Source organism: Suricata suricatta, chromosome 17 (genome assembly GCF_006229205.1).
Source record: "Suricata suricatta isolate VVHF042 chromosome 17, meerkat_22Aug2017_6uvM2_HiC, whole genome shotgun sequence".
NCBI classification, from domain to species: Eukaryota; Metazoa; Chordata; class Mammalia; order Carnivora; family Herpestidae; genus Suricata; species Suricata suricatta.
Genome location: NC_043716.1, coordinates 44,936,002 through 44,949,481, shown reverse-complemented (window position 1 = coordinate 44,949,481; position 13,480 = coordinate 44,936,002). Strand labels below are relative to the sequence as shown.

The following is a 13,480-nucleotide window of genomic DNA, read 5'->3' as shown; positions in this document are numbered from 1 at the left end:
TAGACTCATTCAGAAAATTAGGTGAGATCTCATATGCTTGGTGCAAACTAAGCTCTCAAATGTGCGATATATTGGTACATTTATATATGTGCATATATATTCCTGGACCTGATGTCTCATAACAGGTACCTTCTATTGCTTAACTGACTGCTAAATAATACATACAGTCCGTTTCTGTTTCCTAGGCGAGCTCCCTTTTTTCTTCTCTTCACTTCTTCCTCCTCCTTCCTTTCCGTCTCAGCCCCACGGTGTGTCGCTCTGCGGAACTCCCCGATACGTGGCTCTCAGGACGCGTTTCTGGCAGAGGAAAGGGGTGCTGTACCAGGGGACTTCCTGTCTGTGCGTTGAGAGCCATTTCGGTGTCACAGCTGACACAGTGTGACCTCTCTCGTGCCTGTTTCCTCACTTGGGGATGTTTTTTCTCATTTATGTTCGTTTCAGATCTTACACAAGCGCACTGTTACTCTTTATCATGGTTACCTCTAAACCACTTAGCCCCTCTAGATAATTGAGAGCTGATTACAGTGAAATTTTTTTTGACTTCCAGTTTGTGATAAAATGGGAAGACTTTGAATTCAGATTTTTTTTATAGACTTAAAAATTAAAACTAAATTGTTGCCTCTTGGTATTGTTTTACCTTGACAGTTATTAGAAAAAGCGGAGTGTGCTCATCTATATTTTGAGGTATATGTCCAGATAGGAAAAACTAGAGAGCCGTAGTTTGCAGAAATGATGGACTGATTTGTAATGATGCCCTTTCTTTACAGGTAGGCGAAAACCACGGGTCCATCGGCCTCGTTCTCCGATATTGGAAGAAAAAGACATCCCGCCCCTTGAATTCCCCAAGTCCTCTGAGGATTTAATGGTGCCTAATGAGCATATAATGAATGTCATTGCCATCTACGAGGTACTGCGGAACTTTGGCACTGTTTTAAGGTTGTCTCCTTTTCGCTTTGAGGACTTCTGTGCGGCTCTCGTGAGTCAGGAGCAGTGCACGCTGATGGCGGAGATGCACGTCGTGCTCTTGAAAGCGGTTCTGCGCGAAGAGGACACTTCCAATACTACCTTTGGGCCTGCTGACCTGAAAGACAGCGTTAACTCCACGCTGTACTTCATCGACGGGATGACGTGGCCGGAGGTGCTGCGGGTGTACTGTGAGAGCGACAAGGAGTACCACCACGTGCTCCCCTACCAGGAGGCCGAGGACTACCCCTACGGGCCGGTGGAGAGCAAGATCAAGGTGCTGCAGTTCCTGGTGGACCAGTTCCTCACCACCAACATCGCCCGCGAGGAGCTGATGTCTGAAGGGGTGATCCAGTACGACGACCACTGTCGGGTTTGTCACAAACTCGGGGATTTGCTTTGCTGTGAGACCTGCTCGGCAGTGTACCACCTGGAGTGTGTGAAGCCGCCTCTCGAGGAGGTGCCGGAGGACGAGTGGCAGTGTGAGGTCTGCGTAGCCCATAAGGTGCCTGGAGTGACGGACTGCGTTGCTGAAATCCAAAAAAACAAACCGTATATTCGGCATGAACCTATCGGATATGACAGGAGTCGGAGGAAATACTGGTTCCTAAACCGAAGACTCATCATGTGAGTAAATCTGGCCTTCATTCTCGTCTGTATTTAAAATTGAGCCCGTTTCCTTCACACTTGAGAAAACAGAGCTGGGCTGTTGATGTAATATAAACCTTTGTGATTGAATCATGAGGTGTGTCGTTAAATGATTTCTCACTTGAAGGAATATGTACATTACAACAGCTTTTTAAGGGACACCTGGGTGGCTCAGTCGGTTAAGCGCCGGCTTCGGCTCAGGTCAGATCTCACGGTTCGTGGGTTCGAGCCCCGTGTCAGGCTCTGTGCTGACGGCTAGCTCAAAGCCTGGAGCCTGCTTCGGATTCTGTGTCCCCCTCTCTCTCTGACCCTCCCCTGCCCTCACTGTCTCTGTCTCTCAAAAATAAATAAAAACCATAAAAAAAATTTTTTAAACAGCTTTTTAAGTTGTAGAGAAAGAAGAGTATATGAAAAAATGCAAATCACGAGCCAGGGTATTAATTGCCTGGAATGGGAGAGAGAATATTATAAGGCAGGTGCCACTGCGGGCCCTCCCCTGCTGGTGTCCCCTGTAGCCTGGCCTGATTTTGGTGTTAGGAGTTTTTTCTCTTTTTAGTTTCGCTGTATCCATACGTAAAATGGACTGGCGAGGACACACCAGCTGTCTGAGGACAGATCGGTTTTGCCGTCCTTGGTTCTAGTCTCCCAGAAGATCAGCTCTGCGGACTCATGGTCACAGCCGGATTTCTGCTTTTCTGAGGGCTTTCAAGAGGTTCTTCCAGGCAGATCAGAGGGAAGGTCAGGAGGCAGTCTGGGAAAGCGGAGCATTTACCTCAGTCACGTGTCGGGCAGGGTCGGAGTATGGACGTGGTTTTGACATCTTGTCGAACGAAATATGATTGGAGGGAGTGGGCTGCTTTGTATTTCCAGCTTCTGAAGCCTTCAGAGCCTTCTCCCAGCTCTCAGAATCAGGTCAAATCATATAAACTCAGTGGTGGGGTGAAAGGGACACCGAGCAGGGCATGGAGAAGACCGCAGGTTCTTCCCCAGTGCCCGGGCAGGCCTCACCAGGCAGAGACGAGTGTCAGCCAGGCCCCCCTTCCCTTACAGAGGCCCTCAGAGTTCTGTGCGGTTGTCTTCTGGCAGTGCTGCTGTTGAGAAATCTGAATCTGTTCGTTGATTCTTTGTACGTGACCTGTTTGGACTTACCTGGAAGCTTAGAATCTTCTCTTTGCTTGTAGCGTTTTGCAGTTTTAGAGTGATATGGCCTCATCGGATTCTTTGTTTCATCCACTGGGTGTTCGGTGGGCACTTTCAAACTGCCAGGGAGTCCATCCGTTGAGAACTTCTCTTGAGAGTTTCCCCCTCTCCTTTTTCCTGTTTTTATCTCATGCTATTATTTTATTGAACATTGGCCTTCCTGTTTTGGTCTTCTGATTTTCTTACCTTCCTTCTACAGTTTTCCTCTTTGTCTTTTTTCTTCTTTGGGGTGTGAGTGAATGAGTGAGTGTGTGTGTATATGTGTGTGTTGCTCAGTTTTTCTAGATTTCCTTATTTTAGTCTTCCAGCCCTATGATTTAGATTTTCTTTTCTGCTCTCATATTTTTATTTTCTAAGAGCTCTTTTGTTCTTAGAATCTTCCTCCTTTAAAAAAGTAATAAGGGCACCCGGCGGCTCAGCCGGTTGAGTGTCTCACTTCAGCTCAGCTCATGATCTCACAGTTCTCACAAGCCCCCCGCATCGGGCTTGCTGCTCTCAGCGCAGAGCCCTCCTCATATTTTCTGTCCACCCCGCTGCCCTCCTTCGCTTATGCTCTCTATCAAAAAGAACCACTAAAAAACCTATAAGATAGGGATAATTATAAAAAATAATAATAAAATCCCAGGACACCTGGGTGGCTCAGTCGGTTAAGCACCCAACTTTTGGTTTCAGTTCAGGTCATGATCTCATGGTTTGTGAGTTCGAGCCCCATGTCAGACTCCCAGTTGCCCCAAGTCAAATACAAAACTTTAAATATTATCGTCAGTGGTTAGTAAGTGTTCCTTGTCAATAATTTGAGTAAATCAGGAAGATTTAACATCTTGTTAAAAGTTTGATTAAGATAAAACAGTTTCAGTTTGATGCCCTCTTGTGGTAGATGATATGTGGACGCCTGGTGAAACCTGAGGCCGTGCGAATTGTTCGCTTGACAGTCCGCGGGGGTTTGGTTTATGCTCTCCCTGAAAGCTGAAAACGATGAGTCAGTGGACGTACGGCCCACGTGGGGCACATCTAGAGCCAAGTCTGCGTAGTGAGCAATGTTTAAGTGTAATGCTAGTCGTTTATAGAAACAGTCTTTTCTGTAGGCCCAGAGTCTGCTAGGGATTCTCTCTCTAACCCTCCCCCTGCTTGTATGCGTGCTCTCTCTTTCAAATATAAATAATTAGGGGCGCCTGGGTGGCTCAGTCGGTTAAGCGTCCGGCTTCGGCTCAGGTCATGATCTCACGGTTTGTGGGTTCGAGCCCTGCATTGGGCTCTGTGCTGACAGCTAGCTCAGAGCCTGGAGCCTGCTTCAGATTCTGTGTCTCCCTCTCTCTCTGACCCTCCCCTGCTCGCGCTGTCTTTCTCTGTCTCTCAAAATAAAATAAAATAAAATAAAATAAATGATAATTAAACTTTAGAAAACAACAACAAAAAAAACAACAATCTTTTGGGGGGGGACCCCTGGCTCTGTCGGAGGAACATGCAACTCTTGATCTTGGGGTTGTGAGTTAGAGCCCCATGTTGGGGGTGGAGATTACCTAAAAAATAAATAAAATTAAGAACTCTTTTTCATTTTCAAATGTGCTTAATTATATTTTTAAACCGACCCTGCTTGCACCTGTACCTCCCTGTTCTGGCTTGTAAGCGCTCTATTTCCTTGCTAGCTGAATGTTATCCAACCTACATCTGTAAGCCTTCTGCCCATGTCCAGTTCTGGATGACCCTCGGTCTCCTGGGCAGGCTCACACAGCAGGCGCCTCAAACACAACACGTCTGAAACTGAACTCCTCACTGAGCTCCCGCGTTCCCTGCCCTTCGCCCGTCAGTCCCATCTGCAGTGAATGGGATCGCCATCACACCAGCTGCTCAAGCAAGAACCTCGGGAATAATATTGTATATTACACCTTGTAATCACCTCTTAGTTGAGTCTGATCTGTCCATTCTTGCTGCCCCTACGATGGTATAAGCCAGCATCATCTCGACTGGACTCCTTCCGTAGTCAGACTGGTCTGTAAGTCCCCACTCCCTAGTTCAGGCTCTGCTCCAGAGCTAGGTGATTTCAGCAGTTTTGATCAGGTCTCTTTTTCCCTCAAGTTGAAAAACTTCCCGGTTACTTCCATTTGCTCCTATCAGAAAGTTTAAATTCCTCCATTTGCACTTAACAGAAAGTTCACAGTTCCCTAATTTTGTACATGTGATTCTCTTGCTTCCCACCACCCAAAACAAAATAAATAAAAAGCAAACTAAAATATCCAGAAACCTTTTGGCTTATTCTCAAGTCTTGGCCTATATGTGCCATTTTCTAGGGCTTTCGTTCCCTGAACCTCTTTCCCTCTTGCACTTTGAAAGATTTCTTTCTTTTATTAAGTTTATTTTTGAGAGAGAAGGACGTGAGTGGGGGGATGGGAGTGAGAGTGGGGGAGGGAGGGAGAATCCCAAGCAGGCTGTGCACTGTCAGTGCAGACCCAACCTGGGGCTTGAACCCACCAACTGCAAGATCATGGCCTGAGCCAAAAGCAAGTTGGATGCTCACCTTAACTCAGCCACCCAGCACCCAGGTGCCCCTCCTTTTTCTGTCTTTTTTCTTTTTTTTAAACACCCATCCGACTTGTAATTATTTGTTTTAAAGTAGGTATCACGTACTTCATAAGATGAAGAAAATAGCAGCAACTGTGCATATTGTACCCAGTAGGCACTGGCTGTGTTCTAAGTGTTTTATGTATTTGAACTCAATCCTCATGATAGCATTTTGGTAGAAGTATTGCCACCCCAGTTTTCAGACAGAGAAGTTGAGGCATAGAGAGGTTAAATAATTTATTCAGTGTCACACAGCTGGTCATAAGTAGTAGAATCAGGATTTAGTCCCAGGTATCCTGGGTCCAGAATGTGGGCTCCTGACCCGCTCGGGCTGCCTGTCCTAGGTGGTGCTTTAACTGCTAATAAATCCATAGCTGTGTTAGTTCATGGTGGCTGCTGTCACCACGTGCCACAAACTTGGTGGCAGAAAGTTATTCTCTGGCAGTTGTGCTGGCCAGAAGTCTAACATCAGGCTGGCGGTGGGGCCGTGCTCCCTTTAGAGGCTCCAGAAAAGAATCCGTTCTTGCCTTTTCCAGCTTCTAGTGGCCCAAGTGTTCTGTGGCTTGTTAGCAACGTAATTCCACCTCTGCGTATCTCCATCTCTTCAAGGCGGCCTAAGCCTTTTCTATCCAGTACCTGTAATTTCTTCCAGCGTTTCCCCATCACCCAGTTCCAAAGCCACGTTCCCATTCTTAGATGTTTGTCAGAGGGCTTCATTTCGCCGGCACCAAAAGCTGAGTTTCCTAGGGCCGTCCTGACAAATCACCGTACACAGAGTTGCTTCAGACGACAGGAATTTGTTCTCTCACAGTTCTGAAGGCCACAAGTCTGAAACCTCAGCGTCAGCAGGATTGGTTCTTTCCGGAGACTCTGAGGGAGGCTGTTCCAAGCTCTAGTGGGCCCTGGCTGTCCTTGATGTCTCTTGGCTTACAGACAGATGGCGTGTGCAAATCTCTGCCCACACCTTCACATCACCTTTCTTGTGTGTCTCTCTGTGTCTTCTCTTCCACTTACAAGGATACCAGATTTCACCTGAAAATCTTTAGCTAATTGTATCTGCAAAGACCTTATTTCCAAATAAGGTCACGTTCTAAGATTTCAGATGGACATACATTTTGGAGAGATACTATTTTCAACCCACTACTAGTGTTCCTTACTCTTAGTTTCTGTGGGTTTGTTTAAAAATGAAACTTGAAACTTGAAACTTATTGTTAGTCATTAACCTCCTACTTGTCTTGCCTGAGTAAAAGCCAAACAGACTTGAACATGGAGACCTGTAATATTTATGTTTCCTTGTAATTATATTTTTGGCAGATGTTTTCATTCCATCCTGTCTTTCCCTGCCACCCTGTGGGCTCCTTTGAGCTCATGAGTGCCCTTAGGAAAGCCAGGCCAGCTCTGGCGTGCAGAGGGACATTGTAGGCACTGTCGGGACAGAGCGTCTGTAGAAACCACATTCTAACTCCCAAACCAAGTATACATGCACATCAGTGTGTGTTTATATAGGAAAGTGTTTGTCACTTTTATCATTAGAACAGATAATTTTGATTATATAAACTCTGTGCCCAAGTCCACAAGTACTGGACAACTTTTCACAAGGTGCCTGGCTGGCTCATTTGGTAGAACATGTAACTCTTGATCTCAAGAGTTGAGATGCCCTTGATAGGCATAGACATTGCTTTAAAAAAAAAAAAAGCTTAAAAAAAACTTTTTTAAAATGTTTTATTTATTTTTGAGAGAGGGAGGGAGATACAGAATCCGAAACAGGCTCCAGGCTCTTAGCTGTCAGCACAGAACCCGATGCAGGGCTCAAACCCACGAACCGCGAGATCATGACCTGAGACAAAGCCTGATGCTCAGCTGACTGAGCCACTCAGCCGCCCCCATGCCCCCGTTTTTTTTTTTGTTTTTTTTTTAATGTTTTAGTTTTGAAAGGGAGAAAGAGAGAGCGTGAGCAGGGGAGGGGCAGAGAGAGAGGAGAACTGTTTTTCTTTGAAAACATTAGCAGTTATTATTCATTCTGTTTTGTTACTTTCTGCTTAATGCATTTATCCTACAGCTTCCAGAAGAACAAAGTTGTCAGTGTTGTGTATTACCTTTGATGAGCAGAATAAAAACCAGTTTTCGGCACCACATTTGTCGAGGGACATTTAAGGGGAAGAATCTCAGGGTAGTGAAGACTGGAAGATACGCTATAAAGAGTGACTAAGAGCGCCTGGGGGGCTTGGTTAAGTGTCTGACTCTGGGCCTTGGCTCAGGTCAGTATCTCACGGTTTGTGAGTTCGAGCCCTACATCGGGCACCGAGCTGACAGTGCTGGGGGTTCTCTGACTCCCCTTCTCTTTCTGCCCCTCCCCCACTCGTGCTGTCTCTCTCAAAATACATAAACTTAAAAAAAAAAAACCAAACGATTAAAGTATTTGAGCATGTTTGGCCTGAAAAGACAAAAGAGAAAAATGATAGATGTGAGAGATTTGACGTACTGTGTGTGGAGATGTTAGGTTGATTTCACATAACTCCGGCAGGCAGAGGCAGGCCTAATTGGTGGAAATACTAGGTTTGAGTCATCTCATTAAAAGAAAGAAATTTCTAAAAGGGCAATTCCAGTCTAGAATGGACTGCGGTATGAAGTGGTGAGTTCTCCTTTAAGATGAAAATTAAGATTAAGATTGAAATTATTCTTTGTTCAAATGAAAATTATGCTGGTACCAGTAAGGATTTAGTCAGCTATTTGGAACCTTTTCAATGGTATGTGAGTTATTTGAAAAAATAGAATGTCCATTTAATTAAATTTGTTCCCATAGAATCCCATTTTCATGTTGAAACCTTACACTTGTAAGTTATGTTTCCTAACCCCAAAATGTTTTTATATAGAATGTTTTGCTTCTTTCATTGAAATTGGTAGATATTTCTGAATAAAGAGGATACAGCAAATTGTAAAAGAAAGAATTAAATATCTTTATAACAAGTGAAATGCTTAAGATTGGTATTTTAGAAAAAGAATCAGACTGTCCTGTAACACTTATGCTCAATCAAAGCTCACTAAGTACTTCCTGATTTGATATTGTCACTTAATTAGAATTTTGATATAGTATTGCTTTTTGAAAGCAAATTAGTCTCTTTGATTAGAGGACTCTGACATCTTCAACATTGTAAATTGGGTTAAGACTCTTGTCACTCACTCATAAGAAGTCAGTAAAAATACCCATGTAGGAGCAGATTTTAAAAAGATGATTTTCAGCAATTTTTTAAGAAAGCTTCAAACAGCAGTATACTAATTTCATATGTTAGCAGATGCTGATTTTAAAGAGCAAAACAAGGGGTGCTTGGCCAGCTCAGTTGGAAGAGCATGTGACTTGATGTCAGGGTTGTGAGTTCGAGCCCCACGTTCGGGGTACAGATTACTTAAATAAAACTTAAATGCGGGGCACCTGGGTGGCTCAGTCGGTTAAGTCTCCGGCTTCAGCTCAGGTCAGATCTCATGTTTGTGGGTTCGAGCCCCACGTCAGGCTCTGTGCTGACAGCTAGTTCAGAGCCTGGAGCCTGCTTCAGTTCTGTGTCTCCTTCTCTCTGCCCTTCCCCCCTCATGCTCTGTCTCTCTCTGTATCAAAAATAAATAAAACATTAAAAAAAAAAAACTTAAATGCTATTTCACTTTGCTCTTTTTTTAATTGATGTTTTAAACGTTTTGATAATTTTGATATCCATTTATTTATCCATGACTTGATATGTCCCTTCTTTCTTTAGAATTACTGAATGACTCATTCCTGGAAATTTGCTAAATTTTTATTTATTTACTACCTTACTGGTAATAATAATCATATTTTACATTTATTGGTCACTAACAATGTGTCTGGGTACTGCAATCTACGCCTTATTATGATACCTCTAGTTACACTGGCCCTGAAAATAGATACCTTTGTTCCCATTTTTGCAGCTAGGTGAGGCTCAGAGTCTCAGAGTGGTGGTGTCTTGTCTATGGTTGCATATCTCATAAATGCCTGAACCCTTTTTAAAGCCAGATCTTTCTTTCTAGAAAAAAAATTTTTTTTAATGTTTATTTGTGAGAGAGTGAGAGAGACAGCATGAGTGGGGGAGGGGCCGAGAGGGAGGGAGACACAGAACCTGAAGCAGGCTCCAGGCTCTGAGCTGTCATCACAGAACCTGACCCGGGGCTCGAACACACAGACCATGAAATCATGCCCTGAGCTGAAGTCTGATGCTCAACCATCTGAGTCACCCAGATGCCCCTAAAACCAGATCTTTCTTAAAGCCCAGTTCGTTCAGCTTTGTGAGTTTGCTGTTGAGTAGACAGGAAGTTAAACTCTCGTCAGGCACCTCACACATGCTCCTTGATTCCTATGGAATGAGAGAATATCATCACATGTATTTCTCATAGTCCATTCGTAGGCCTGAATTTGCCTTGTGTTTGTAGTTAGGGGCCATCCCTGCTGAGGTCTACACCTCCGTTATGGGTGGGTGGAACCTTTGGTGAGGTGGAGGCAGGGCTGGGGGCAGCTCCTCTTCTCCCCATTTCAGACTTTGTCCGTAAGAAAGGAAGAGACACGAGACATTACTGCTCATTGAGATCACCTCAGAATTTAGCAGAGCATTTATACCATGCGATGGAAGTGTTCTAAACTGGAACATTGTAGTATCAATCTGCTCTGAGCAGAGTTTAAATGTTTCTGGTTAAAATTCCATTCATATGGTTACACTGATGATATCAAAGTTGACTGAAGTATAACCAAGACTGTCTTCCACCAAGTACTCCCACATTTTGAAATTCGAGGTCCTGTTTCTTTTGTCTTCCTCTTCAAGTTTTATTTAAGTAATTTTTACATCCCATGTGGGGTTCGAACTCATGACCCCGAGATCACGAGTTGCATGCTCCTCCCATGGAGCCAGCCAGGCGCCCCTTGAGGTCTTGTTTCTATGTGTCATATTTTTAGATACCTTTCTCTGCTGCTATACTAATTCCTCTCTCCTCACTGTTGCAATTTTTATTTTGCCTTTTTTTTTTTTTTTGAGAGAGGGGGCACATAAGGGAGGGGGAAGAGGGAGAGAGAATCCTAAGCAGGCTCCATGCCCACTGTGGAACCTGATGTAGGACTCAATCTCACAACTCTGAAATCATGACCTGAGCTGAAATCGAGTTGGATATTTAACCCACTAAGCCACCCAGGCTCCCCACAAATTATTTTATCATAAGCGGCGGTGGGCTAGGAAATCCAAATAAGTAGAGATTGCTCAACTAAAACAAAAGTTAACTTGAGTTTGAATGAGACTTGAAGGGGTTTTATGAGCAGATACACCGAGCTTTAATGTGCAAAGTTTGTGTTACGTATTTTAACCTTCGTTGGATAAATGGCAGTTGTTCAAATCAGTGCCATTATATCTAACATAGAAAGTGTTTTTGTACTTCTTTTAAACAGAGAAGAAGATACAGAAAATGAAAATGAGAAGAAAATTTGGTACTACAGCACAAAGGTCCAACTTGCAGAATTAATTGACTGTCTAGATAAAGATTACTGGGAAGCCGAACTGTGCAAAATTCTGGAAGAAATGCGTGAAGAAATCCATCGACACATGGACATAACTGAAGACTTGACCAACAAGGCTCGGGGCAGTAACAAGTCCTTTCTGGCAGCAGCTAATGGTAAGAGGGAAATGTTCTCACTTTACTTGTTATTACATTTGAGATAAATTCTTGGTTTTAAATCACCAAAAAACTTGAAAATATTAAAATTTCAAGGATGCATATTTTAGTTCTCAATATTTTCATTTTCCTGAAAGAATCTTATTCATCCCAGCATAAGTTAGAGATGCTATGCATTTTAGCATCTTCTGTCTTGCCTCAGTCATTACTAATATTCCCCCAATTGTTTTCTTTAATTCAAGTTACATTATTATTAGGAATCCTATTTTTAATTATAGGAAATAGTATCCTTTTAAAATTTAGTCTTTGCTTTCTTTCTTATTTTAAATAAAGCTTAATTTTAGAATAGTTTTATAGTTACAGAAAAGTTGCTAAGGTAGAACAGAGCATTCCATATACCCTGCACCAGCTTTTCCCTGCTACTAACATCTTACATTATTGGTGTGACCATTTCTCATAAGTGGTGAACCAGTATTGATACATTATAGTACCTGAAGTCTGTACTTTATTTGTATTTCCTTGTTTTTACTGATATCCTTTTTCTGTCTCATGATCCCACCCAGAACACCACATCACATTCACTTATCATGTCTCTTGAGGGTCCTCTAGACCGTCACAATTTCTGAGACCTTTCTTATGTTTGATGACCTTGACAGTTCTGACGGGTACTGCTCAGGTACTTCGTAGCAAGCCCTCAATCTGGGTTTGTCTCACGTTTTTCTCTGAACTGAGGTCGTGGATTTTGGGAGCAAGACTGCAGAGGGGAAGCACCGATGTCATCACCACGTCAGGATCACGTGCTGTCAGCATGGCTTGTCACCGATCACGTTAACCTGGCTCAGGTGGCGTTTGTCAAGTTTCTCCTCTACAAAATTAGTCCTTCTCCCCATGCTGTGCTTTGGGGAAGAAAGTCCCTACACAGCTCACACTCGGGGAGGGGGAGTTAGGCTCCACCTCCTGGGGGTAGCAGCTCTCTGCGTAAATTATTTAGGATTTTTCTGCACAGGAGATTTATCTGTTCTCCTAGTTTATTATTCATTTATTTAGATCAGTGTGGACTCACGGATATTTACATTATAGTTTGGGTTATATTTTAGTACTACCCGATTTACTTTGTTGCTCAACGTTTTGCTTTGTAAAAGATAATAAATACATATGATTTTTTGTGAAAGTTAAAAGAGTACAAAAGGGTATCTGGTGAAAAGTGAATCTCCTTCATCCCCAGTTTCACCTTACTTTTTTCCAGAGACAACTATTGTTGCCATTTTTAACATTGTGCCAGATAGACCCTTCCTGCTCAGTAAGCATCACCTGTGTTTTCTAATAGTGCACTTTCATCTTAGATGAAATGATGAAACGAGACTTTGAAAGTACACTTTAAGTGCCTGCCTCTGCTCTTCCACACACGGTATCTGCTACACACGTAATCCTATTAATTTTCCCATTCTCCATTTACTGAGAAATTTCCCCATTTTCCATTTGCTTGAAGTAGAATGTTTCTATTTAGTAAGAATATCTGCTTAAGCCACCCAGCCAGTTCCCGCGCACCCTGCATCAGCAGAGTCTTTAATTCGTGTGTATTTTGATTCATGTGCGTGGAATGATAGTCCTAGTTATACATAAATGCTGTTGCGTGCAGATACACTTTGTCTTCAGAAACCAGCAGACTCCAAGGATTGTGTTTATTCATATCTGGTGGTAGGAAGTCTTTCTGTTAGATCTGCTTGGAAAACATGTAACATTTGCATCAGGTAAATTTCAGTCATCAGGATTCTTTGCGGAGGTTGTCTCCCCTTCTCACTTCTTTCTTTCCATTCAGTAGATCGAGTAATAAGAGGTCTTATTAATTTTAGCGAGGCTCCATCCCTCTTAGTTTTCTTTCATGAATCATGACATGAAAATCGACAAATCTCGGGGCGCCTAGACGGCTCAGTCAGTTGTGTCTGACTTTGGCTCAAGTCATAATCTCGTGGTTCATGGGTTTGAGCCCCGCGTCTGGCTGTGTGCTGACAGCTCAGAGCCTGGAGCCTGCTTCAGATTCTGTGTCTCCCTCTCTCTCTGCCCCTCCCCCGCTCGCACGCTCTCTCCATCTCTCAAAAATAAATAAAAAACATTGAAAAAAAATGACAAATCTCTTTTCACTCTTGCATTTTCAGCCTTTAGTACAATAATAAAGAACTGTGTCCAGTCCCTTAAAAAGCAATGTTAAATGTGTTTTTATCAGATATGTTAAATTAGAAATATTTTCTATAAGCATTTTGCATTTTCTTTCATTATCTACTCAAAGTCATGCCTACTGCATCTCTAAACATTTCATTAAATCCAATGATACAGCAAACACTCCCAAAATAAACTTAGATTGTATTGCTGTTTCACTTAACAGTATATAAAATGCTGTGTTGTGACAGGTATCAACTATCCATTAGATACTGAATCAATTTTTCTTAAGCAC

The 13,480-nt window shown here is 43.0% G+C and overlaps 1 protein-coding gene across 9 annotated transcripts in view; it reads left to right on the top strand.

Moving 5' to 3' along the window:
* Window positions 1-13,480, top strand: part of BPTF (bromodomain PHD finger transcription factor) — a 151,176-nt gene that overhangs the window by 39,126 nt on the left and 98,570 nt on the right. For all 9 annotated transcript variants that reach the window (XM_029929144.1, XM_029929151.1, XM_029929152.1 and 6 more), the window contains exons 2-3: window positions 768-1,590; window positions 10,805-11,028. In XM_029929144.1, the coding sequence (XP_029785004.1) occupies window positions 768-1,590; window positions 10,805-11,028 (1,047 nt within the window). The remainder of the gene's footprint in view (window positions 1-767; window positions 1,591-10,804; window positions 11,029-13,480) is intronic.